This window comes from Schistocerca cancellata, chromosome 12 (genome assembly GCF_023864275.1).
Source record: "Schistocerca cancellata isolate TAMUIC-IGC-003103 chromosome 12, iqSchCanc2.1, whole genome shotgun sequence".
Lineage (NCBI taxonomy): Eukaryota > Metazoa > Arthropoda > Insecta > Orthoptera > Acrididae > Schistocerca > Schistocerca cancellata.
Window position 1 is genome coordinate 8082501 of NC_064637.1, and position 27585 is coordinate 8110085.

The 27585-nt window shown below is 42.3% G+C and overlaps 2 protein-coding genes across 4 annotated transcripts in view; one reads left to right on the forward strand and one right to left on the reverse strand.

Annotated features, from left to right (window-relative positions):
- The window catches only part of LOC126109831 (uncharacterized), a 200212-nt gene extending 177844 nt beyond the window's left edge, over window positions 1-22368 (reverse strand). The window contains exon 1 of one of the 2 annotated variants that reach the window (XM_049914889.1): window positions 21979-22368. Coding sequence is in view for 1 of the 2 variants with exons in the window: in XM_049914887.1 (XP_049770844.1) it covers window positions 21157-21209 (53 nt within the window). In the remaining variant the exon portion in view is untranslated. Of the gene's footprint in view, window positions 1-21156; window positions 21305-21978 lie in introns of those variants that run through there. The other variant, XM_049914887.1, reaches the window with a different exon arrangement.
- A 150-nt stretch (window positions 22369-22518) lies between these two features.
- On the forward strand, window positions 22519-27108 carry LOC126109829 (heat shock 70 kDa protein cognate 4). Of its 2 annotated transcripts, none has more exons than XM_049914884.1 (5): window positions 22519-22662; window positions 22964-23174; window positions 23257-23621; window positions 25410-26168; window positions 26262-27108. In XM_049914884.1, the coding sequence occupies exons 2-5, from the start codon at window positions 22967-22969 to the stop codon at window positions 26898-26900; spliced, it is 1971 nt and encodes a 656-aa protein (XP_049770841.1). In that variant the 5' UTR covers window positions 22519-22662; window positions 22964-22966; the 3' UTR covers window positions 26901-27108. The 2 variants fall into 2 exon arrangements, with proteins under 2 accessions (XP_049770841.1, XP_049770842.1); XM_049914885.1 differs by having other exon boundaries at window positions 22520-22662; window positions 23257-23615.
- Window positions 27109-27585: the final 477 nt, after the last annotated feature.

The window sequence follows — 27585 nt, forward strand, 5'->3', positions numbered from 1 at the left end:
ATGCGCTCAGCTTCCCCATTCGATTGTGGATGGAAGGGGGGAGAGCAAACGTGCCGAATACTGAAGCGCCTACAAAAATCCTGGAAGGTCTGCGAAAGAAACTGCGGTCCATTGTCCGAGACCAGGGTGATTGGCAGACCTTCCACAGAAAACATTTTTGCTAGTGCCTGGATTGCAACGTCTGAAGTGGTTGAGGAGCAGCGAACCACATATGGGAATCGGGAATAAGCATCAATGACAATGAGCCAAAAGCCATTGAGAAACGGCCCCGCAAAATCGTTGTGAACACGTTCCCACGCCTGGGTTGCCGGCGGCCATGAAGAGAACGCTGCCCTGGGAGATGCTTGTTGGCTCGCACACTGGGAACAGGCGGCCACCAAGTGCTCAATTTCTGTGTCAATACCGGGCCAGTACACATGTCTGCGAGCCAAGGTTTTAGTACGGGAAACACCCCAGAGCCCCGCATGTAATAACTTGAGGACCTCCCGTCGTAAACTTGCAGGAACAACCACGCGAGGAGCTGTATCATCGGTAGCCAGAAGGAGAACTCCTTCCAAGACCGAGAGACGGTCTCGTAGAAGAAAATAATTACGAAGAGGGTCCGAGGCCCGGCCCGGAGGGCGGGATGACCACCCCTGCTGAATGAGGCGAACTACTTGCCGGAGAACCGGGTCAGCCGCTGTTTCCCTGGCGACTCGAGAACTAGTGATCGGGAAGCCATCAACCGCCTGGCGGGACGCCACATCCAAATGAAAACACATAATCTCCTCTCGATCAAATGTAGGGTCCGGGCCCACCGGAAGACGGGAAAGAGCGTCGGCGTTGGCATGCTGGCCTGTAGGGCGAAAACGAATGTCATAATGGTACTTAGAGAGGAACAAGGCCCAGCGCTGTAGTCTGTGGGCCGCCCTATCCGGAATCTGAGAGGCGGGGCCAAATAACGATATTAACGGCTTATGGTCAGTGATTAACTGAAACTTCGTGCCATACAAGAAAGGGTGAAACTTGGTAACAGCGTAGACAATGGCCAAAGCCTCTTTTTCCACCTGGGAGTAATGGGCCTGCGCGGGACTAAGCGTTTTCGACGCAAACGCCAGTGGTTGCTCGGAACCATCTGCGTTGCGATGGGCCAGGACCGCCCCCACCCCATACTGTGAAGCATCCGTAGCCAGGACTAACGGCTTATGGGGATCAAAAGTAGCCAAACAAGGGGCTGACGTGAGGAGGCCCTTCAACGAGGTGAACGCTCGCTCGCATGCCGGCGACCAATCAAAAGGAACACCCTTGTGCAGAAGGCAGTACAGGGGGTGGGCTATAGTGGAAGCCCTGGGAATGAACCGGTGGTAATAGGCTATCTTGCCTAAAAAAGCTTGTAACTCCTTCAGCGATGTGGGCCGAGGAAGGTTGACGATACCTTGGACCAAACTTCCTAGTGGCTGGATGCCATGCCGAGAGATGGTGTAGCCCACATACTCAATGGACGGTTGGAAGAAGGTTGACTTCTGCAGGTTGCAACGCAAGCCCACAGACCTGAATTTGAGAAAGAGGGTGCGAAGGTTGTGCAAGTGGTCCGTCGTGCTGCGGCCCGTGACAATTATGTCATCCAGGTAATTAATACAATGAGGGATTGTCGACGTAACATGCTCAAGATAACGCTGGAATATCGCCGGGGCACTGGATATTCCAAAAGCCAACCGCTGGTATTGGTAAAGGCCAAACGGGGTGTTGACGACTGCCAGCCGTTTGGAGTCCTCATCAAGTGGTATCTGATGATAAGCCTCTGACAGATCGATTTTCGAAAAATAGTGGCCTCCCGCCACGGCGGAGAACAATTCATCAGCACGAGGCAAAGGATAGGTGTCCACCACCAATTGGGAATTAATGGTGGCCTTAAAATCGCCACAAAGACGTAATTTTGCAGAGGGCTTCTTGACAATAACGAGGGGCGAAGCCCACTCACTGGAAGAAATGGGAAGAACGACCCCTAGGGCTGTCAGCCGGTCTAGCTCTTCCTTTACCTGAGGGCGGAGAGCCAAGGGGATCTGCCTCGCGCGTAGAAAACGCGGGCGAGCCGACGCCTTCAACGTTAAGTGAGCTTCAAAATCTGAAACACGCCCCAGACCCTCCTCAAAAATGTCTGGAAAGTCTGAGATCAAAGATTCTAATGAGTGATAGGGAACGTCTTCGGAGACCAACTGTATGGTGTCAGCGATAGAAAAACCGAAAGCTTGAAAGGCATCCAGGCCAAAAAGGTTAGCGGAGCTCGCATCACTGACAACAATAAAAGTAATAGGCCGAGTGACTGATTTGTAAGTCACGTCGGTAGTGAATTGACCCAGGAGGGGAATGAACTGTTTACCATCACCGCGTAGACGCCGGTAAACTGGCGCCAACGGGGGCGATCCAAGGTCGGAATACGTTTGTGCATTCAACAACGAAACTGCCGCGCCCGTATCTACTTGCAGTTGTAACCGGCGCGACCGAACTGACACCTCGATAAAGAGTTTGCGTGCCGATGCGTCGGGAGCCTGGCCCGATGAAACTTCCTGAATGTCAACGTCCATGTCCTCTGTACTTGCTTCCTTCGATTCCTTTGAGGCTGAGCGGCAAACTTTAGCAATGTGACCGTTTTTATGACATTTGCGACAAACGGCCCAACGCTGGGGGCACTTTGACCGATCGTGATGTATATAGCACGACGCACAGGACGGCAACAGGGGCCGGCGGCCGGAAGTCTGTTTACGCGCCGCGCGGGAGCGGCCGTAACGGCCGGATTGTACCGCTCGCACGTCGTCCACCCCGGACACAGTGGACGCGGCCGCGCCGCCCTGAACTTCCGCGACGTCGCACCACGCTTCCAGCTGTTGACCTGCTGCGTGAGAGACTTCATACGATTGAGCAATGGACAGGACTTCTTCGAGGGAAGGGTCTTCTAACTGCAGGGCCCGTTGCCGGACCTTCCTATCAGGGGCCGAACGAACAATGACGTCGCGTACCATAACATGGGCATACGACTCCCGCGACTGCTCCGTGACAAAATGACACTTGCGACTAAGACCGTGCAGGGTTGCGGCCCACGCCCGGTAAGACTGATGGGGCTGTTTCTTGCATTGATAGAACTCGACCCTAGCCGCCACAACATGCGTGCGGCGGCGATAATATGAAGACAGCAATGAACACAATGCGTCAAAAGACAAGGACGAGGGTTCCTGCAACGGCGCCAGCTGCCGCAAAACTTGATACAGCGAGGGAGATATCCAAGACAAGAAGAGAGCACGACATACCTCCGCATCGGCAACATGAAACGCCTGGAAATGCTGCCGAAGGCGATGTTCATATGCGTCCCAATCCTCCGCCGTCTCGTCATACGGGGGAAAGGGAGGAGGGAACGGCGCCGGAGCAGACGGCGGTGAGAGCAACGCCGGAAGCACTTGTTTCATGGTGGCCATGAGCTCCGTCTGCTGCGCCACCAAAACCCGCACCAAATCCTCCATGCCGTGGAGAAACTGCGAAACCGGAACAACGACGCAACACGCGAAAGAACGACCCTACTCGTCGCCAATTGTGTAGTAACACTGTTCACGTTACGTCGCACTTCACTTAGCGTAGACCGGGACTGTGTCCTAGGCATGCCCGATGTTGAATGACTGCGCTCTGCCTGTCCTGCCGGAGTTGTTGTTGTTGTTACGCCGGCAGAGGGCGCGTCCGAATTCTCGCGTGCCCTCTGGTGGACGGGACTCTACTTGCGGCAACTACTGTCCATGACGCGCCGTGCCAATGTGCGCCTCCCGCGATCTTTCTGGTGGCTACTACAACTTGGTACTTCTATTTTGAACACAGGAGATTCAGAAATGCTCCTACAGATGGTGTGATATTTATCTTGACTCACAAATAACATTTTGGTCCAGAAGCAAAATAAAAAAAATTATCAAGTAAAAGTTTACTCACCAGGGAACATTAATCAGCATGACTTGTACCAACATTTGTCGTAAAAATGTGAACACCAGTATGTCAACCTCCTGGAGATGACAGTAAACAAATGGAAATACACTAGGCATGCAGTCGAACGTCTTCAGTTGAAGATTTTTGTGTGACTACAATGTGCACCAATGAACAGAAGGCATTTTTTTCTCATCTTTGGAGAATGTAAGTTCACAGATTGAAGAGCATTTTTCCTTGTGTTTCCATTTGTTACTGTCAACTTCAGCAAGTGGCTGAGATACATTACTCTGGGTACCTGCTCTACATCTATACCATGAGGGGCGTGGCAGAGGGTATGTCCCACTGCACCAGTCATTAGGGCTTTTTCCTGTTCCACTCACATATGGAGTGCAGGAAGAATGATTGATTGAATGCCTCTGTGCATGCAGTAATTATTCTGATCTTATCCTCACGATCCCTATCCGAGTACTAGATAGAGTATTGTAGTATATTCATAGAATCAACATTTAAAGCCTGTTCTTGAAACTTTGTTAATAGACTTTCTCAGAATAGTTTACGTCTATCTTCAAGAGTCTTTCTACTGTTTTCTCATTGTCTCTGCGACATTCTCCCGTGGATCAAACAAACCTGTGACAATTTGTGCTGCCCTTCGCTGTATACGTTCAATATTCCCCGTCGGTCTTACCTGGTATGTGTCCCACACACTTGTGCAATATTCTAGAGCCAATTGCACCAGTGGCTTGTATGCAATCTCCTTTATAGATTGATTGCACTGCCCCAGCATTCTACCAATAAACCAAAGTCCACCCTCTGCTTTACCTAGGATTGAGCCCATATGATCATTTCGTTTCTTATCCCTACAGAGATTTACACCCAGGTATTTGTATGAGTTGGCCAATTCCAGCAGTGACTCATTTATATAATACTCAAAGGATACTACGTTTTTTTCATTTTGTGAAGCGTATGTTTTACATTTATGAACATTTAAAGCACGTTACCAATTTTTGCACCACTTTGATATTTTATTGAGATCTGACTGAATATTTATGCAGCTTCTTTAAGATATTACTTCATTATGGACAACTGCATTAGCTGCAAAAATTCTAAGGTTACTATTAATATTGTCTGCAAGGTCATTAATATACAACACGAACAGCAAGGGTCCCAATAAATTTCCCTGAGGCACACAACGAGCTCGGTCCACCCTACCAAAAAGTTTTCAATCGAGTCACAAATTTCACTTGACACTCCGTACGACTATACTTTTGATACTTTTGACAACAAGCGTAGGTGTGGTACCGAGTCAAATGCTTTTCAGAAATTGAGTAAAACTGTATGTACGCGGTTGCCTCGATCGAAAGCTTTCAGTAAGTCGCATGAGAAAAGTGCGAGTCGGGTTTCACGTGATCGATGTTTTTAGAAACGGTACCGGTTGGCATAGAGGTGGTCATGCTGTTCAACATACCTCAATATGTTTGGACACAGAATACGTTCTAAGATTCTACAACAAATTGACGTCAAGGATATTGGACGGTAGTTTTGCGGACCACTTCTACTATCCTTCTTGTAGGCAGGTGTGACCTGTGCTCTTTTCCAAGAAATGGACACAGTTTTTTATTCGGTGGATCTACAGTAGATTATAGTTAGAAGAGAGGTTACCGTAACTCAGCCACAAATTCAGTGTAGAATCAGAGGGGCCTGGAGTTTTGTTAAGTTTTAACAATTTCAGCTGTTTCTCAACATCACTGACACTAATACTTATTCCATTCATCTTTTCGGTGGTACAAGAATTAAATTAGGGAAATTCTCCTGGGTTTTCCTTTGTAAAGGAACATTTGGAAAAAAGAGTTAAGTATTTCAGCTTTTCTCTGCTACCCTCAATTTCAGTTCCCGTCTCATTCCGTATGAACTGGACACTAACTTTGGCGACACTAACAGCCTTTACATACGACCAGAATGCCTTTGGGTTCTGTAAAATATCATTTGACAACATTCTGCTACAGTAGTCACTGAAGCTCTCTGTGTGGTACTACAGGGCAGTCAGAGTCAGTTTTGTGTTGCATCGTGGTTACACGAATGATAAACTGTTAAATGTTTATGAGCAGGTCCTGGGGACAGGAACTGGTTCACCGAATAAAAAAATATAGGGTATTATTTACAAAAAACATATTCTTGCTCATATCTTTGAAATGAAAAAAGATACAAGAAATGAGGTCATGCTGGTTAATGCCCTGTGGTATCTGAGCATTTTCTCAATACAATTTTCATTTTGCTTCCGTATAAAATGTTGCTGGCAGTGGTCGAGATAAATTTGATATCCTGTTTAACAATGGAGTTGTCAAGCAGATATGATTTTAATTTATTTTATATACTTATTTAGTTATTCATCCTTTGACCACTCAAATACAGTGCCATGTTTAAGTCAGAAACTATGACCACAAATAGGAATTTGCAAATTCAAAACCATTATACGAGGCATAAAGCAGACTTTTATATGATCATTTGGTGAACAGAAGATTAAACCTAACAATACCAATGCAATTTCAGTAACATGTACTACCAAGTGGGAAAGAGTTTGGGGAGGGGGGGGGGGGGGCTACTTTATACCCAACCTTAAAAAAAATCTAGAACCTGGACATATCTTTTAGAATAATCTTAGCAACACCAATGCACTTTCAAAAAAATGTTCAAATGTGTGTGAATTCCTAAGGGACCAAAGTGCTGAGGTCATCAGTCCCTAGACTTACACACTACTTAAACTAACTTACGATACCGACAACACATACACGCCCGTGCCCGAGGAAGGACTCGAACCTCCGGCAGGAGGGGCCGCCCAGTCAGTGACACGGTGCCTCAAACCACGTGGCCACTCCGCGTGACACACTTTCAATAACGTGGGGGAGGGGGTATTTAATAACTGTCGGCAAGGTGAATTTTAAAACCTATAAAATTCCTTAATTGTTGTTGACTTTTACTCACACCATACTTTTTTAAAGAGATACTAATGTGTAATTAGGGTCCTGAAACTGAAAATATTGAATACGACTTTCATTGTGGAAAGTCACATCTAAAATTTTTGGATTAAGTTACTCTGAAAAATTTTAAACATTTATGGAAACTGGTAGAAGACTTTATTAAAAACAATAAAAAATCTCAATATTTTAAAATATCTAGTACCCGAGTGGAATACAATATTTGTAAAGGCTCGGCATAAAGTAAACCCCATCCTTGTATTGAGGGGGTTAATTTTAACAGCAAAGAGTTCATACGTCAAGCAAGCTGTTTTTCATAATTTACTATCACATTATCTTAATATTTTTACATGAGATACTTTTAAAAAGTAACTCGAGCAGTGGTTTATACAAAAATGTTCATATAACTTTGATTTAATATCAATAATAATGTAAGGAATAAGTCTGTCCTACAAATGACTATAATCTCAACTATAATTTCCTTTAAGTCTCGAAACAGAGCACACTTTATCATCAATGCACGTGTCCCTATAAATGAAGATAACAAGAGAAACCCAGAAAAAGTGGAAAGCTTTTGAGAAACACTTGAAGTTGGAACATCCAAAATTCCTCACTATCATCTTATGGTGTGTGCCGTCTACTTTCGACAAAGGCCTCACTGACCAAAAGCTTATATTGCTACAGTCTTTCTGTTGTGCCTATTTCTGACTCAGCATCTCTGTTATATGGTGAGTAGCAACTTTCCTTTTCATAATATTGTTATTCTAAATAAAGATGGACAGTTGGAGGAACTTAACAAGAAGGAAAGGGATATACCCAGGAAAATTCTTGGACCTCAGAAGACTACTGACAGAACTTGAAAAAACAGGAGAAACCAGGAGCTCTGCAAGTACACGAAAAAATTAATGGACATAATGCAGAAATGATGGTCGAAATTTTATGGACACCTAGCAAGAATCGACAAACGCCAACTGATCAAAAAGATCTTCAATTATATCACATCATTAAAGTCCTCCTCTAAATTTACAGAAGAGGTCAAAAGAGATGTACAAGAAACTGGTATTACAGTACAGAGGATCCAAACCAGAGAAGAAATCAAAAGCAAAGTCAGCAGCATAAAATCATTTGAAGAGAAACCACAAACAAGGAGAGCCACACATTACATTTCTGAGAAGGAGAGAAAGAAAAGAAGTGAAAGAATTAAGAGTTTCTGGGAAGAGAGAAAAGAAAGGCCTCAAAGCCTTAAGCCATAGTTGGACAAATTCAGAAAGAAAGAAAAATATTGTACAGTACCAAATTGCATATAAAACCAACTCTGCACTGTAGAATGAATTATGTGCTGCTACCGGAATTATTTCATTGTAGTGTATTGTACAAGGTAATGCTGTAATTTGTACTTTGTTGAAACTGCCCACAGGTGTAAAATTACATGTTAACTGCCCACAGGTGTAAAATTACATGTTACACAAAGAAAATAAAATTTAATTTGAACAGTATAGGACTCATCAGATACATCACAGATATAAAATACCTACTTAAAACATATAGTTTCTCAGATCGGACCGGGCAAGGACGGGGCAGGAAGGCGGCCAGTGCGTTTTCCGTGGACCCGTGACATTCTCACACTACTTTTATTTTTAATTAAATTCTGCACACCACTGTGTAATTATTAGCAGATTTTCATAGCTGAATGGTTCATTCATTACTTTCAGTTACATTTATGAATGTACTGTTGTTTCTGAATTGTAACTGATTGTTGACATCAAACTTCAAATGGAGGTAACTTTCATTGAATTTGCTCTATATTTACTCTATTGAATGGAGTTTAGAAGCTGTCTACAATAGGTTCTGGACTGAACTGAGGAGGCTGCAGCTATTTTGTTAAGTAATAACTTTCTAATTTACTCAATTAAATTTAGTTGGCACGAGCACAGATAGTATTAATCGATATAGGGAGAGTTTGTCGTTAATAATATAGATAGATTAAGTTCCTACAATTTGTATGTTTTTCTGTTAATATACGTACGCCTCAACTCGCTCCGTATCCCCGAGGATCCTCCCCATTCAGAGAATTACAGAACACACGGACGAACGAACGAACGACTGTGTGGACACCACGTACAGCAGATCAACAAAAATATCGAAACACGACTCGTCATTACGCCTAATACATTTTGTGAAACAGCTTCCGGTCATCTCAGAACGGATAATTACCGGTGCCGTACGGTTTCGAGGGAATCTTTAAACCGTTCTTCCTGCAAAATAGTGGCAAGTTCAGGTGGTGACTAGTAATCGTGCACCCTTCTCTCCGAAGTAGACCCGAAGAGTCAATAATATTGAGATCTGGTGACTGTGGCGTCCAGGGGAGATGTGACAATCCACCTTCTCGGTAACAAAACTGGTACCGGGCTACGCGAGCAATGCGAACAGGGGCCTCTCCTTCTCGGAACGCGGCACCGTCATCGACAGACAGACGTAGCGCGATGCGGTGGGCCCGATCGTCTAGGAGGGCCACACGAGCACGGGCAGTAATGCCACCTTTTCAGAATTAACTGGAATACAATGATGTGGCTACTCGAATCACCACCGAACCCCTGCCACGTTTCACTCTTCGCGGCAAGTAGCCCGTGCCGTAAGCCCGGAACGCCGTAAATGAGACGTGAACTCGGTCACCAGTTGGAAACGGTGCGAAACGAGATCCGTCCGACTAAATGACATTCTTCCGCTGCTCCGTAAACAGAGTTTTACGTTTCGGGCATCCCATTTTCCTGTCGTGGGCATTTACGTCACCGACGAGCAGTTTTGGAATTCCAGCTCGCACTGCAGCCCCCGACCTCTGAAGTTCCCTCGGTGTCGCCCCAGTGCCGACAGGGTTCCGGCGCGTGAGGTTCAGTTCTGCGGTGACTTTTGCAGACGTCATTCTTTTATGTTTTGTCACAATCTTCTTCAATGACCATCTGTATTGTGACTTAGTGGATAATGTTTTCCTCCTTCCCCTGTACGCGATACAAATCTTCGATACGGTGCCTCTCCGAGTACTGAGCACTTCGGCTACCTCGCTGACAAATGCACCCGCGTACTAGCGACGTCAATTTGCCCGCACTTAAATTCACTCAGTTCTGAAATAATGCACTCACAGCTACACAGAACACTCGTCTGACCACAACTGACACTTGCAACATATTGAGAACATCAGACAGGTGTCATTTGTTCTCAAATAAACAGTGTAACCCGCTGGCTCGGCTAGGATCTTCATTTATGTTAAATCGTGTATTTTTCACAGTTTCCACCCCCCCCCCCCCCCCACCACCACTCCTTGTAATATGCTTGAAACTGATATCTGCACAATGAAGTTTCCTTCACCCACGAAGTGTGTCCCACAAATATGGCAATGTGAAATTTTAGTGAATGGAAACAGGTAAAAGTCTGTCGAGATCTTCATCTTCGGTTTTTTTGCAATTCGTGTGACAATTAGTTTATAAGTTTTAATACATTCTGTAACATAGGACTGTCACTTCAAATAAGCAGTATAAATTCTTAGCAATTTAGAAAACTATTTGATTTATTGATTTTTAATACACATTATTTTTTAATGCAGTACATGTGTTTTATCCAACACTAGTGAGTGCTAAGTGGTATAAACTGAATGTAGTTACCTATGCTTTTCATGTTTCATCATTCCTGCCACTACTACTGTTTGAAACTTGGCTAACATTTACGTCCATCCTATTTATTTCTTACTTGATAATCCTACAAATCATTTTTGCTTTATTCTCCAAGTACTTTTATTATTTTGTTTACCGATAAACTATACGATTTTATAATACTCAACTGAAACTCTGAGACAATTCGAGAACATTTTTCCCTATGTGCAACTAAATCGTACGGTGCCCCCCCCCCCCCCCCCCCCCTTTTCCCTCACGGACTTTCTCTCGTATCAGTTTTGGTGCTAACTGTGATGCACACCGTGTACAAATTTCACCCTCAGCTTGGCATCCCAAGCGGCCACTGCTAACTGTGGAATCTCCTGTACAAGCTTATGTTAGCAGAATGTACAGTCAATTATTAATTACAGCTTGTCATCAATCCTTGGTGTTATCTAAAATTACTCCCAGACTGCAGTCAGTTTCAATGTCTTTTGTATTGAGGGAAAATGGGATTAAAACATTGTAGTGAATTTATTTAAAAATGTGATAGTTATTTTCTCACATCATTTCATCACATTTGTTCCTTCTCTGGATTCTGTTTAAACGTCGTAACTCGGTTGCAGGACCGACGACCTCACTGCTCGGTCCCCTCCCTAAAATTGACCGACTGACCTGACTGGGTCATTGCTTCCGACTCTGTTGTACATTACTTTTCTTATTATCTAAATCCAACTCGTAAGATTCTTTTATTGTCAATAGCCGACCATCATAACCACATAAACCGTTTATTAATGTTATGGAAAGTTCTTGTAGAATGCAAATACTTTAGGATTAAAGGAGAGCACTCACTTAAAAGCAGAAGCGTTAATTTGTCGATACGCACGCACAAAAGGAAGAAAACTTGACAGTCATCTTTCGATGAGCTAGACTAAAATGCCCACACGGCACCGTGGGGGGCCGTCAAAAGATAACTCCGAAAACTAGCATTCCTCCGTGGATGCCTGTCGACAGCTCACCACTTCCACTTTTCTGTGAGTGGTATCCTAAAGAATAAACTGTTTATTACTATTCTAAGCCTTGTACTTCTAGCAGTATTCAGTATAAGTGGAAAATGATCACCAGCATGCTTTCGATCAGTTGTGCTCTGTGGCATAATCTTCTGGGGCATTCCAGCTACAGTGAGAAGTGTTTATCCTGGAGAAGCGTGCAATAAGAATGTCGCACAAAGTCGGCAATCGAACATCTCGCAGAAGCCTCTTCCGGAACATCAGAGTTCTGAGACTTGCATACCAATGCGTATACAGGCTAATGGTACTTTTGTTAATGACACGAGTGAATGGAGGATGAACTCAGCAGTTCACAGCCACAATACTACACACAGAAACAACGTCCATACAGACTATGCATCCCCCTGGATGGGTCTAAATGGGGGTAGTCTGTAGGACGCTCTGTCATTTTACCCCGATTGTGTCCTCAGGATCTGACAGCCTCGAGACTTTACTGTCTACGACACGGAATTATATGCGACGTTGCGGGCAACGGAGTAGACGAGATGTGTTTTGCAAATTCCTCGTCTGTTCCAATTCGCTGGGTGCCCTTCACAGTCTCCGATGCTTCTAGCCGGCAGTTAAAGTAGTCAGTATGTCCGGGAGCACTCCTCCGGCTAGAAAGGCTGAGGAAGGCGGTCTCTTTCTGCTGGGTGCCAGGGCACACAGGCATTGCAGATGTAGTGGCCACAGAGCTGTTTCACAATCCTCAGTTAGTTCAGAAATGCACCCCCCTGCATGCTGTTGAGCTACAGAGTCACACGTCAATGGGATGACGAGTGGCCGGAAGTGACAGATGACGAGCTCCGTCTGGTTAACACCAAAATGCGGCTGTAGTGTACTTCCTTCCAGCCGGAGACACACGAGGTTCTCCTTACTCGTCTTTATGTAGGCCACAGTTCTCCGACGCACGGCTTCTCAATCTGGCGAGAGGACCCTCTGACGTGTGGCGTACAGATAATTGTGTGCCACCTTTTACTAGCTTGTGTTTCATTTTCGGACCAGATGGCAGTGGCACATTTGCTGACTGATTTGCTCTCTATTTTAAATGACTTCCAGATTTAGGTTTTTAAAGTTTTGTGAATTGTCCAACATGTTTCCTACAGCTTTAGGGAGACGGTCTTAATGTGTTAATGGGGTGACTGGCTCACTCAACCGTGTTGTCTGCAAGTGGCCTGCCAGTCACATTTCTCTGTACTGTTGTTTTAGATCCTCTGTTGTTTTAATCCCTGGTATAGCACCTTTGACCCTTTCTCTCTTGTCTTAAGGCACGTGAGACAGAGTGTTTCTGTGGGTCAATGCAAGTGAGGTGGGACTAAACGTATGAGCACCATTTTGTAGGCTTCATCCCCATTGTGCACAACAATTTTATAAATGTCTAGATAGTTTGTAACAGGCAATGCCTGTGTGCATTCAATTCTTAGGTATACGGTTATTTTATGGGCGTTGAAGGAACAAAACACAGACACAGTTTTTAAACTGCAGAAAAGAGCTGTAACAATAATAGTCAGGTTAACTGTAAAGAGCTATTTACAAAAAATTGGGCATAGTTGCTGCACCAATTGTGTACATCTGCTAGTCTGTGGTACATTCCAGGGCAAACATTATCAAGTATTTCATTAACAGTTCTGTACATAATCCTGGAACAAGAGCCAGTTTGGACTTACATTTATCAAAAACAAAACACCCAAAATAGCATTTTGTAGCAGGGAATTAAAATCTATAATAAATCACCAAAGGGAATGAAAAAGATTAGAAAAATACATCTGTTTAAAAAAGCCAGCTAAACATTTGTCATAAGTAATGCATACTACACAGATAAAGATTTCTTAGAGGACTTAGAGCAGCAGAGAGAAATGAAAGGGGATAACTACCACGTCACATTTCATTTCGTGATCACAGTTTATTGCTTTCACAAGAAAATAATGTGTCAAGAAGTAAAATGCATGACAGTAATGCCTTGTCATTCTCTCGAGTTCAAGCTCTCACTCATCACAGGTGTATGCTGACTTAATTTTTCATGTGGACTGAGGAGCATAGATGAATATGTAAGAGCACGGATTCTGCTTTCTGAACAGACTGGAATTCACGCAAGGAGCACAGCAGCGTCTTCACAGTCTGGGAGTCTCCAGCGCGTGACCTCACCGTGTCCGGTGACGAAGAACAGAACTGTTACATATTACGAGTTACCTGAAACAAAACGTGAGTAAATCGAGGGACGACGTACAATAGGGACTGACCGAATGGGCCAGTGCAGCTGTTACTGACCTCATATTTGACAGTATGACATTACAGTCCAGCCATGCCAATTCTGATTTTCCCAAATCAGTAAAGCAAATGTGAGGACAGTTCCTTAATCCTCGAGCAACCACACCTATGTACAAAGTGCATTCACCACAAATAACGTTATATACATTAAATGTATACGCAACTGTGGATCTGGACAGCCGTCATTTGTATATTGGAATGACAACAATGAAAATTTGTGCCAGAACAGAGGCACTGCAATATCGTACAAATGACACTGTCTTACACTAGTCCATTGCTATTTTAAAACTGCAAACCCTACCTATTCCTTCCTCGAAGTGACCAACAGTAAAAAAAAACACACACAGTGAGCTACATGAGAAAAAACGTTCCACATAAGAAAATGACCCACATTATGAGGTAGCAGCATGATTCCAAATGAGGTAGTTGTCTACAAAATAATTACTAATTGAATAAGCATTTGGCAGGATCTGATGCAGCTACACTGTTTAGGGCTCCGAAGGGGCCACTGCTGTGGGATAACAGAGTGATACAATCAAAGTTTATTTTATTATTGTTTAATTAAACAGTGATTTAGCTTGTATAACATAAGTTTATTTTATTTTTTTTTAATTAAACTGCGATTTTGTTCCCACGTATTCACCTCGGTAACATAAAGACGGCTATTCTTTACACGTGTACGGAGTATGCCACACGTCTGCTCCCGTTACAATAATCGGTGCAGCTGCTCGAGGGTCAATCGAGACCACAGCCGACTGCTCTGTCCTGTCCTCATAAAGATTATTATATATTTTGCCTGTTGTATATTTTGAGCTATCGATTTGTACTCTATTATTACAATGTGAGACACTTCTTGGATGAATAAAATTAACCATAAATAACAATAATTTATATGCTGGTACACAAGTCTATAATAGGATGCCAGTGCACTTTAAGAAGGAGACTGAAAATCCCCAAATATTTAAACACAAAGTACAAGTATACCTCACTAGCCATTCCTACGATATACTGAATATTTGAGCTCAGGAATGTAAGTGCTACGTAACTCGTAATGTTTGTACCAGATGGATCTTGATTTTCCAGTGTATAACAGCTAATAGTTGCCTCCATAAAGACACAAAATATTTTGTTTGAATTACCCACACACATTATGAAAATGAATTTATATATATGTATGTTCCACATCTCCTAAACCAATGGACCAATTTCAACCAAACTTGGTACACATACCAGTTACTGTCCGCCTGCCTGGAAAGAATTACTTGTGGGAGAGGGGGGAGTAGGGGAGTCAGAGGGTAGGTACCACACCTACCTAAAAACGGGGCACGGGTGGGCGTGAAACTGCAGTGAAGACCGTGACATCACCCAGACCCGTCCCACAAAACGATGAAAGGAAAAAATGTGTAACACTTACTACATTCTTGCTGTTCGTGCAGTAAAACTACCACGTGAAGCACAATATTTTAATTTATTACTTCTTTAGGCCTACTACTAACTGTATTTGTAACACATTGTGCAGGCAGTAGTCACACGTACCTATAAAATTATATCATTGTACGACACATAATTCAGGAAATACGATGTCGTTCACAATGGGCTGCACGTAAATCAAATTGCAGGACAAAATTCACTAGAGGTACAGGTGTGTATAAAACGTGTGAAATATTTAAAATATATCTGAAACATCTGTGACACATCTGCCCCCGGTAGCCGAGTGGTCAGCGCGACAGAATGTAAATCGTAAGGGGCCGGGTTCGATTCCGGGTCGGATCGGAGATTTTCTCTTGTCAGGGACTGGATGTCGTGTTGTCCTAATCGTCACCATTTCATCCCCATAGACACGGAAGTCACCGATGTGGCATCAGTTCAAAATACTTGCACCCGGCAAACGGTCTACCCGAAGGGAGGCCCTAGTTACGTGACATTTACATTTTATTTGTGACATATATTACAATTATATGTGAAATAAATTTGACGTGTGTACATCGGCGAAGTCACAAGTAAAAATTTCATCATAAACCCGTGGAATGATATCGGCAAAATGTGGTACACGTGTTAGTTACAATCTGGAAAGAAATACTTTACGGAGAGGAACCCTCGGGCTCCTATTGGGTCGGGGGTGATAATGTGCAGAGAGAAGGAGAGGTGGAGATGGGCAGACAGTGTGGGAGCGGTAAGGGTGCTGGAGGAGACGGGAAGGGAGAGGTGAAGGTGGAAATGGACAGAGGAAGGAGGGAGGAGCAGATGGACCGATTGGGGAGGGGAGGAGGAGGAGGAGGAGGAGGAGGACTAATAGATGACTGGAGGAAATATACAGGGGGTTTAAAAATGGACACACCGGTTTTAAGGTGTTCTAGCATTTATTGCATTCAACTTACAATTGTAAATAATACACCAAATTAAAGAGCAACCCAAACAGGTTTGTTTGTGTACCTGTGCACGATGGGAAGAGTATGGAATAACAAAGAGTGAAAAAACATGGTGAATGAGTGCAAGTCTTTCACACTTAGCACCGAGGAATATCCCCGCGGAAAGTTTATGGGCCTCTCTTTTTCAGTGCATCAGCTGTGTAACTGATGTTTCTTATCTCGATGTTCTACACCTATTGCCCGTGCCTCAATGGGAAGAACACATCTTTATCTGGGTACAAGATGGTGCGCCGCCTCACTGGCACAACTCAGTACGCGACTGGTTAAACGACGTATCCGACCAGTGGATTGGGCGCAAGGGGCCGGTCGACACAGCATTTCGTGCACGACCTCCACGTTCACACACGATCTGACGCGATCGTGTGTATGTGCCTTTGATACCGGCTGATCTATCCGTCTTCAGAAACAGTGTTATTGCGACAGTTACTCCAGACACATTGATCGAGGTTTCAGAACAATTCACCTATTGACTCTACGTGTGATCGGTGTTCACACTGAATAATTGGAAGAAAAACTTTTCGTGTTTCTCTTTCATTTGGTGTATTATTTATACAGGGTGAAAAATATTTAAACCGACAAACTCTGGGAGGTTGTAGGGGACATCAAAACAAATTTTTTCCCCTAATGTCATTTTTTTCCTACGAGCATTATTTAAACCGGTGGAGGCCGTATTACGCTCTTCAGTTGTAGGCAACTGCTGTCCACCAGTGTAGTAGTGCATTGTCTCTGTTTACTAATGGAGTGATACACCTGGAGTGAGTACATCGATATGGTCGGTGTGTACTACGTAGCGAACCACAAAGGGCGAGCTGCACAGCGGGTTTATCGACAACAATATCCTAATTGCCGTATCCTGCATCGTACGACCTTTGGTGCTGTGCGGCAACGTCTGTGTGACTCTGGGCCATTTAGCAGATAACCTGGACAGGGACACCGCTGCATGGTAAGAACGCTGCAATTTGAGGAAGCTGTCTTGCAGCATGTGGAGCGGGATCCTTCAATCAGCACTCGTGCAATTGCATGTAACGTGAGGACCAATTAGACGAATGTAACAACAGTCCTTCGAGAGCAATTGTTACGTCCATTTCACTTACAGCGTGTCCACAACCTGGAACCAGTTGATTATCCACCCACAGAGCACAGTTTTCACAGTGGTACCTGGAACAGTGTGAAATGCATCCTACATTTCCAACCACTGTGTTATTTACCGATGAAGCAACGTTCGGGTTTGATAGATTCTTCAACATGCACAATTTGCATGTCTGGAGTGAGGATAACCGACATGCCACAGTTACTAGCGCTCATCAAGTGCGGTTCTTCGTTAATGTGTGGGTCGGTGTTGTTGGGAACTGTTTAATTGGGCCGTATCTGCTACCCAGGCCATTAAACGGAAGGCACTATTACGATTTTCTCGCCAGAGCATTGCCGCAATTGCTGGAAGACATCCCGCTCCCTACAAGACAATGCATGTGGTTCCAACATGATGGGGTGCCGGCACATTTCAGTCGTCATGTGCGTCGATTCCTGGACCGACGGTTCCCAGAAACGTGGACTGGCAGAGGTACAGGGTGAAATGCCACAGAAATCTTCCTCTTCCGGTTTAAATACTCCTCATAGGAAAAAATGACATTAGGGAAAAATATTTGTTTTGATGTCCCCCCCACAACCTCCCAGAGTTTGTCGGTTTAAATACATTTCACCCTGTAATTGTAAGGTGAATGTAATATGTGCTACAAAGCCTTAAAATCCATATATTCGTTTTGAAACATCCTGTATACCTGGACAATGGCGTGTACTCAGCTTGTTACATAAGAGCAGTAGCTGAGTAGTGTAGGAGGAGGAGTGGCAGCTCGTTAAAGTTACCTTAAAGTACATATCATAATTATCAATTCAAATAGGTAAGTGTTAGTTATAATTTGATGTTAGTACACTTTTCTGAAGTAGCTAACAGTGTCTGGCTCCATTTGTTACTGTATAAAACGACTCGTTCCAGATCCCTGAACACTATTCTACATGATGGAAGTGACCAAACACAGTGTGTGAATGAACATCAAGTTGCGTGACAAACTGTAAGCTGCACCATAACTGACTTGATAAGTAAGTTCACAGGATAGAGGAATGCAAGAGAATCTCATTTCTGATACAGCTACACCAACTGGAATTTAAAAATCAAGTTCTTAATGCTTTCACTTAATTTCCTTTACGTTTTCCACAGTTGAGGTTAGCAACTTGTCAGTGCCTGGATTAATACAACAGAGATGACATCAGTTCCGTTGTAGCCTAACTGTACAAAGAAATACACAAATGGCAATTTTCTGGTTCAACCACTCTTTAAATGTAGCCCACTAGGCATACACGTTACAGTGGTCACACCACCGCCCTCAAATGGGTATCATTTTGTTTGTCATGGATACCATTTGTGGCATACACATGTGACAAGCAATGAGGTCACAATTGCTTTCCACACCATAGACAGACTAAAATCTGGGACAGGAAGGGGAGGGGAGGGGAGGGGGTGCACGATCATTGCAATGAACGTAATGTGTGACTGAGCTACTTAGTTTCATGTTCCATAGAAAGTTGTAATGTCATTTCACATTCACATCACCAGTTTGTAAATCTGGCTATGTACTGAACAGTTATCCTACCCACCATCTTTAAAACATTACAATAGAAATTCTTTTATAAAATAGGAGTTGTCAAGGATGATTGGTTAGCTGGAGAAGGGAGCAAACTATGTGGTCATCAGTCACTCTGACCTGAGATTAACTAAAACCGATAAAATCCCACATTAAAAGGAGGAATTACAACACCCGTAGAATGATAAAAACTATTGACAGGGAAGGAAGGAAAAGGCCAGAAGACGAGGTGAGGGAAAGGAACTGACTAATGACAGGGGCATGAAAGAACTCGGGAGACAAGAGAGATGCTCAGGATATAACAGACCCCATGAGGAAAGGAGTGGGAAGGTAGATGGCCAGTGTGAACCACCGAGCCCAGTTGAAGCCAATCCAGACGGGATGAAGGGGGGAGCACGGAAGCCTGCCATCCCCTCCACGCACCGATAAGGTGGCAGGAGTTGTAAACGAAGAACTTTTCAATTTGTTTTCACATATTACTTTGGTACTGTCATTTTATATCACAAGATAAGTCAGCAAAAATTTTAGTTGCGGCATTGTACACCCATTTTTGTGTTAAGGACAACCTTAATGTGGAGTAATGAATGTCATTTATTCTTCTGGAATTGCAATTATGCACATCATTGTTCATTTTGAACTGCAGCGGATTATTGACAAAAATTTCAAGAGGGAATAAATATACTGTGGAGTAGTAGTAAAAAAGCCCAACTCAAACATGTCTACTAGAGGATTGTGGGCAAGCACCACATTCGTACAGCATGTTTTTGAGCAATTAAGATCTTTCTTAAGGCTGTTACCACAATCATTATTTCGTATTACATTACTGAATGAAAATATGTTAATTTGCTGATTTGTCTCTCCCCTAGAGTTACACCGATTCTAAGTACAAATGTGGCAGAACTAAGTTGCTTTAGGAGCTCTAAAATGTGCTTTAAGAAGCTGATGTTATTCATGGATGGCTAACAAGTCTTAGCCACACACAAGCAACCCATAACGGCTAATGTATTACAAAGCACAAAAATTCCCCATGTTGCTTGGCAAAAAGGGACTAATGACGTGATAATGCTGTTCCACGGTACCGTCACTGTCAGACGATCATCTGCCACGCACTTTATAAAACAAACAGGTTTTCATGGGCATTTGTATTATAGAATACTGGTACGGCACCCTGTGACGGTGCTGCGGATTATTATTATTATTATTATTCACGTTTGGGCCCTACTGGACCACGCGAAGTACAATCACGGGGCATTCAGTTATTTTCTTTTAGACTTTCTCTCTGCCCAAATTGTTTTCATTCTCTCGGAATGAGCTCTTTTCCTTTCATCATTATTATTATTATTATTTTCCGCCACACTACGTATTGTTCGCAAGAAAAAGTTATCTAAGGGGAACGCAAGGAAATAAAATTAGTGTGGCAATGTGAAAATACAATCAACTGAACGCTGTATTATTAAACAACATATCGCCACAGCAAATACGATGGCCTAAATGGAACAGCAAACCCGTTGACATTGGCACACATAACCATAAGAAGTGGTCTAATTCAGCCTTGGTACAACGAGCTCTGGCGGCATAAATAAAGCATTACACTTTTGATGTAAATAACAATAAGGAACAAGATGCCTTGTAGCATGGAGAACCAAGGCGATTCATCCAACTTCGTATAACGTGGGGGCGTAGACACGCTTCGGAAAGCAAGCAGTTTCCTCATTCCACAGGTGTAATATACGATAGTAGAGGTCATCAATTGTATATGGTTTATACGACGTCTAAAAATCAATGAATACGTGCACGTGCAACATGTAAAAAATAGAAACTTTATGACCGCTTATAGGGCTATTTCACGTTTCAGCGTCACTTCTGAACTGGGAGTAGGTACACGCGACTAAAAAGAAACTTATAAATGTTCAGCTTGTACTCAAAGTCGGGAAGTGAATGTAAAATGACTCGTTCGATATGAAACATATATCGTGCAAACCCATGGAACACGAAATTAAATAGTATTGTTAACACACAGTCGCGGTATTGGTATACAGGTACTACGTTTTAAACCGTTTACATCATATATGCAAATGTTAGTGTTTAAGTAACACCACACGTACTTTCACATAATGTTTTATATTTACACATTTTCGACAATTACGTTTTCTGTCGGCACCTTGTTCCTATAACCTTTAAAGAAGTCAGAACGTGGGCGGGAACATTCATACCTAGCCAGAATCAGTATTCTGTTATCTCTTTTACGGCTGTAAAAGCGAAACATAGTACAAACTTCCACATTAACCGATGCAACGCCCGTGTAAGAGTTAAGCACTTATTACGACCTGAAAGTTAAGCAGCACAAATCACAAATAGTTGTCGCAAACCGTTTACCGCGTATCCAAGTTACTATTAACACAGTCTAATAAAACTTAATACCCCAAGGAATGGAATGATGATATCTCCCTTTGCACGTTATAATGGGCTAGTGGATTAGAATTAATTTCCCGACAGAGAAAACGAGAGCTGTAATCAGGATGTGATGCACAGCTCGCTTTGGTTATATCCTTTACTAGGCATCAGTTACTGCTAAGTTTCCGTTGTATTACTGTTCAGATTATTGAATTTATGCAAAATAACGCTTCCTTCCAGTAGTACATTTTTTTATTCTTAATATTTGGGATTAACGGGTGACGCTGTACGCTTAACACGTTTCATCAACTCATTGCGATGAGTCAGCTAGGTTCTAACCTACGTCACTTGTGATTACTGCGACCTTGCCGTAACTTTCCTTGTATTGATCCGTGTTCACGTCATGCTTCAACTGTTACAATATCAGGGCGATTCAAACTGATTGTAACACAAACTTATTACTAACGTTCTCCGAATCCACAAATACCATGCTCTATAACAAGATTTAACGTCTTTACTGTAATTTTATCTCAGCATTTACGGAACTTCTGTTTCGGCATTGTGACTTTACATTGCCACGACTCAACTAAGTCTATTACTATTAAGTACAAAGCTATCTAATAAATGGTATAACGGCTTACATGCATTTTACCTCCTTTTCGTCAAATCTATACAGGACTTTACTTACAAAGCTATTTCTTAACTTAATTATACACTTCAATGACTGAAAGCAGGCAGAATATACTTTGCAACATATTTATTTATCCCTTTATTTTCTTTCAACGACGACATCGAGCAATTTATCCAGGACCCCCACCCCGCCCATATATGACTTATTCCTTGAAAGAAACTTCGCGGCGGCTATCGATCCTCGTTGATGCAGGAAACCTCCAGAATATTCCTGCGCCATCTACCAACACCCAGTTTACAGCTTTGCCGCCATTGCGGTGAAATTTTAAAATTTAATACATAATTTTTGGAATGCTTAAAACGTAGTGTCAAGTTTAAAAAACTTGAATGACGGTAAACTGAAGTATTTTGTGACATATATTCGTTCTTAGGATTTACTGGCGTTCAGTTGTTGGTGGTAACTACTTTACTTCTGCGCAACAACATGTAAACCACGTGCACGCGACCTCCGCGCGCTACTCTGAGCAGTCGTCACGTCATTGGTGGATTCTCGGAGAAGGTTCTGGAACTTGGTGCAAAAGCAGTCAATAAAACCGACAGCGGAGGAACCCACCGCTGATTTGGAATCAGAACAGCGGAGAGTGTGCACGTGTGTTATTTATTGAAGTTGTGCCTGCAATATACGCTAACGAAAAGTAAGATTTTTCTTCATACTTTCTAGCATATGTTGTAGATAGATTTTATTGTGTATGAAATTTGATTTTAGTTCTTTATATTTTATTAGCTACTATCTAATGGTGAAGTTTACGTAATCTCCAGAATAGTTATGGTGTTCAGTTGTGCACCATTTAGGATGGTTTCGTAATCACTTCTCTTAAACGTGAAACCTTTAAAACATTATTTAATTAACGTTGGTACTTGCGAATTGTTCTAAAAGTGAGTAAAAATACCTAAACCTTTATTTGAACTAGACGTTAATTGTTCTCATTATTTCAGAAAATGGCTGTAAAAGCACCTGCAGTGGGAATTGATCTAGGTACCACCTACTCCTGTGTTGGAGTGTTCCAGCATGGGAAAGTGGAAATAATCGCCAATGATCAAGGGAATCGTACAACACCTAGCTACGTCGCATTTACGGACACGGAGCGACTCATTGGCGATGCTGCTAAAAATCAGGTGGCCATGAACCCAAGTAACACTATTTTTGGTAAGTAGGCAGATCCTTATTTGTGAAGTGTATTTTCGTTTGCTTTTGAAATTTGTTATAAAAAATATGGTCTTTATTTCAGATGCAAAGCGTCTTATTGGGCGCCGTTTCGACGACCAGGCTGTACAAAGCGATATGAAGCATTGGCCTTTCAAAGTCATAAATGATGGTGGCAAACCAAAGATTCAGGTTCAGTACAAAGGCGAAACGAAGACTTTCTTCCCTGAGGAGGTTAGCTCAATGGTCCTGACAAAAATGAAGGAAACTGCAGAGGCGTACCTTGGAAAAAATGTCAGCAATGCTGTGATTACGGTTCCTGCCTACTTCAATGATTCGCAAAGGCAAGCCACTAAGGATGCGGGAGCCATTGCTGGACTCAATGTGCTGCGAATTATTAATGAACCAACAGCGGCTGCAATTGCCTATGGTCTCGATAAGAAGGTAAGTGTAAGTAATCGCTTTCTAACTTCTCTTAACAGTAAGCATGGTTGTGACTAAGTTTGTAGTTTGTTTCCCCCCCTTATCTGTAATCTTAAACTGGAAACTAATTTAACCACCCCCATCACACCCATTTTTTTCCGTACTTAAATTCAAGTAGCTTCACCTTTTATTATTGAAGGCAGTGAAAGTTTACAGTTTAGCTAACCTTACTTGAATTGCTGAAATACTACCGCCCTACTGTTACATTGGAAAGACCATGCTTTGTGAGATATCTTACAAAAATGTCATACCATCTACCATAGTGAAATGCCTGTGCATTTCAGACTATCCCATTTCAACAGTTTTTTTTACCAAAACTTGTAAATAAATTTTGGCCACTACCCTACTTCATCACTTAGCTGCAAAAGCTATAGAATACCAACTAATCTGTATTCTAAATAGGCGTATTTTAAACATTTGAAGCTAGATTGCAATCATTCTGGAGAGAAGTGTCATGGCTTAATTAAGAGAATTGTTCAAAAGGTGCTGAATCCTGATAGGACCAGAGTCAATACTACAGAAAAGATTGGTTCCAAGAAGTACCTGAAACTGCCAAATAACCCAACAGTTTTAATATGGATGAAATATCACCATCCCCCACCCCCTCTTCTATTATAGGATAATTAAGGTGGCCAGAAATTTGTTTTTGTAGTGAACTTTAAACTGTCTTCTTCCTATTGCATAAGTGAACAATTTTCTGTTCTGAAAATAGTTGCCACTGCAATAAGCAATCAATGGTTTATTTACTGTTTGGTATGGTAAAGGCAATTGTTCACACATCTACTGAATGTAAGGGGGCAATTCTTATGGAAAAGAATTCTCAAGAGCTAGACTTCATATGAGAAATGTAATGTCATAACCCTCAATTGTGCACTTTTTACCTACAATTTAAATTTGTTATAAATGTAAATATTTTTTAAATTCCAAAGTGTAATAGTACTACATACATATACTTACTGCCTTTAACTGCTGTAAGGTTAAACTGAAAGGAAGTCAGTGGTGTGTGCAGTTGCTGCTGATGCTACCAGACTCATCTAGTGTCAAGTAACAAGACTGTTCTATAGTTCCCAATTTTGGGAAAACATTGGTAAAGAATTCTACAGAGTTCCTTATACATTTTGAACTTTCCAGCTAATCTTGATAATGTTCAGTGTCAAAATGAATATATAATGTTCAGGATTCCACTTTAAAACGCCACTACCTCTGTTACTTTCCTTTTTAGGGCTACCCCACTCAAACTTAAACTATTGTTGAAAATAGTTTAATAACATTGCTAACAAAATTGGAACCTGCTAATACAACTGTTTGTTTAAAAAGTTTTACTTAACAGCCCCAAACTTGCCATAGTTTTACAAATGTATTATGATGTAAACATAAAAAATATTGGGCAGTACTATGGATCTATTTACTACCTTTACTATTTCTTTGCTTTACCAACTCAATTACCACCTTCAAACATAACCTACCCTTCATACTACCGAACCCTGTCTTTTTTTTTTAGATAAACTCGTGTAACAGGCTGGTTTTTTATGCCACACCAGCTTCCTCTGTAAATGCAGTATTTTTAGCATATGCACTGCTGTATACAGAACAGCAGTGCAACCATAGTTCATATTTTCTGATTCCCAAGAAAAGTGCTTCTAATCCTTCCCATAGAGATGGGATTTCAGTATTGATTGAGATGAAATAACTAATATTAACTGTACAATAGTTAAGTAAACGTCTCTTAAACAGTTGGCACTTTCCTTTCCACAGGGTCATGGTGAAAGAAATGTGCTTATCTTTGACTTGGGTGGTGGTACATTTGATGTGTCAATTCTGACAATTGAAGATGGTATTTTTGAAGTGAAAGCCACAGCAGGAGACACTCATTTAGGAGGTGAAGACTTTGATAACCGCATGGTTAACCATTTTGTGCAAGAATTTAAGAGGAAGTACAAAAAAGACCTTACTACCAACAAGAGAGCACTGCGTAGGTTGAGAACTGCCTGTGAAAGAGCAAAACGCACACTATCTTCGTCAACTCAAGCCAGCATTGAAATAGATTCCCTCTACGAGGGTATTGACTTTTATACATCTATAACAAGAGCAAGGTTTGAAGAGCTCAATGCTGACTTGTTCAGGTCAACTATGGAACCTGTGGAGAAAGCACTCCGTGATGCGAAGATGGACAAGGCTCAAATTCACGACATCGTGTTGGTTGGTGGGTCAACTCGTATTCCAAAAGTACAAAAGTTGCTTCAAGACTTCTTCAATGGCAAAGAACTGAACAAATCAATTAACCCAGATGAGGCAGTTGCATATGGAGCGGCTGTACAAGCAGCAATATTGGCAGGTGACAAGTCTGAAGAAGTGCAGGACTTGCTACTGCTTGATGTTACACCACTATCACTTGGTATAGAGACTGCAGGTGGTGTGATGACAACTCTTATCAAACGAAATACCACCATCCCGACAAAGCAAACCCAGACATTCACAACATATTCGGACAACCAACCTGGTGTGCTCATTCAGGTAAGAATATAGAAAAATCTTGTGAATATTTGTTTAATCATACTTATTGTAAAATTACCTTGAATTTGTGACTTACCTGATTCATTGTTTCAGGTATATGAAGGTGAGCGTGCCATGACAAAGGACAACAATCTTCTGGGTAAATTTGAATTGACAGGAATTCCACCTGCCCCACGAGGTGTGCCTCAAATTGAAGTCACTTTCGATATTGATGCTAATGGTATCTTGAATGTAACTGCTGTGGAGAAATCAACTGGCAAGGAGAACAAAATCACAATTACAAATGACAAGGGCCGTCTGAGCAAGGAAGAAATAGAGCGCATGGTCAATGAAGCTGAACGTTACCGCGCTGAAGACGAGAAGCAGAAGGCAACTATTGCAGCGAAAAATGGACTAGAGTCTTACTGCTTCAACATGAAGTCTACTGTGGAAGACGAAAAGTTGAAAGACAAGATCTCAGACTCAGACAAGCAAACTATCTTGGACAAGTGCAATGAAGTTATCCGTTGGCTCGATGCCAACCAGCTGGCTGAGAAGGAAGAATTTGAGGAGAAGCAGAAGGAACTCGAGCAGATCTGCAATCCCATCATCACCAAATTGTACCAGGGTGCAGGAGGAGCTCCTGGAGGAATGCCTGGTGGTTTCCCTGGTGGATTCCCAGGTGCTGGTGGAGCTGCTGCTGGTGGTGCAGGAGCCGGTGGTGCTGGGCCAACTATTGAAGAGGTTGACTAAATGTGAAAGTGTCAAAGGTTAATCTGTCCAGTCCAGTGCAGTTTTCAGTTCAAGCTTCAAGATTTTTTGTTAACTTGAAGTGTGCAGCAACATGTTACAGACAGAACTTCAATATAGCTCAAAAATCTTGTTTCGTTACAAATGTTTTCCATTTCAAATCCATGTAAATTGTTGTTTGGCTTTAATTAAAGAGCTGTTCAGAAGAAAATGCAATTTTCATTTTTGCAAATGAAACCTTGACCATATACCTAGAATTAGTTTGGTACAGTTTTTCAGAAAACTGTGATGATGGAAAACATCAGCAATCTTTATAATGTTGTGTATTATGTAAAGTGAAAGTTAAAAATGTGTTCATGAGGTAGTAGAAATGTTTAAGTTAAACATGTATTTATTCAAAGAGGGAAGAACTTTAACATGCATAGGTGAAAAATGTGAAGGTATTTTTCTTTGAAATAGGTGAGATAGGTAAATTTGCAACCATTTAGGCTTTGTGGATGTTCAATCAATGCAATAACTGCAGAGGCATTGGTCTTGAATAGACTTGTTTTAATCAACTGGGGGGAGGGGGGGTGACATTATGAATTAAATGGCACTTTGGATTTTAATTATGCACTTGATAAGATGCACATTAGAGAACCACCTCCTGTGTGGTGGGGTGAGAGTGCCATTTGGAATAAAAAAGGTT

Bases quoted from the DNA above. Each gene is read 5' to 3' on its own strand.
- LOC126109829 (XM_049914884.1), top strand. From the start codon at position 22,967: ATGGCTGTAAAAGCACCTGCAGTGGGAATTGATCTAGGTACCACCTAC. The intron at 23,175-23,256 runs GTAAGTAGGCAG...TCTTTATTTCAG, and splicing joins CCCAAGTAACACTATTTTTG to ATGCAAAGCGTCTTATTGGG. The intron at 23,622-25,409 runs GTAAGTAATCGC...TCCTTTCCACAG, and splicing joins GTCTCGATAAGAAGGTAAGT to GGTCATGGTGAAAGAAATGT.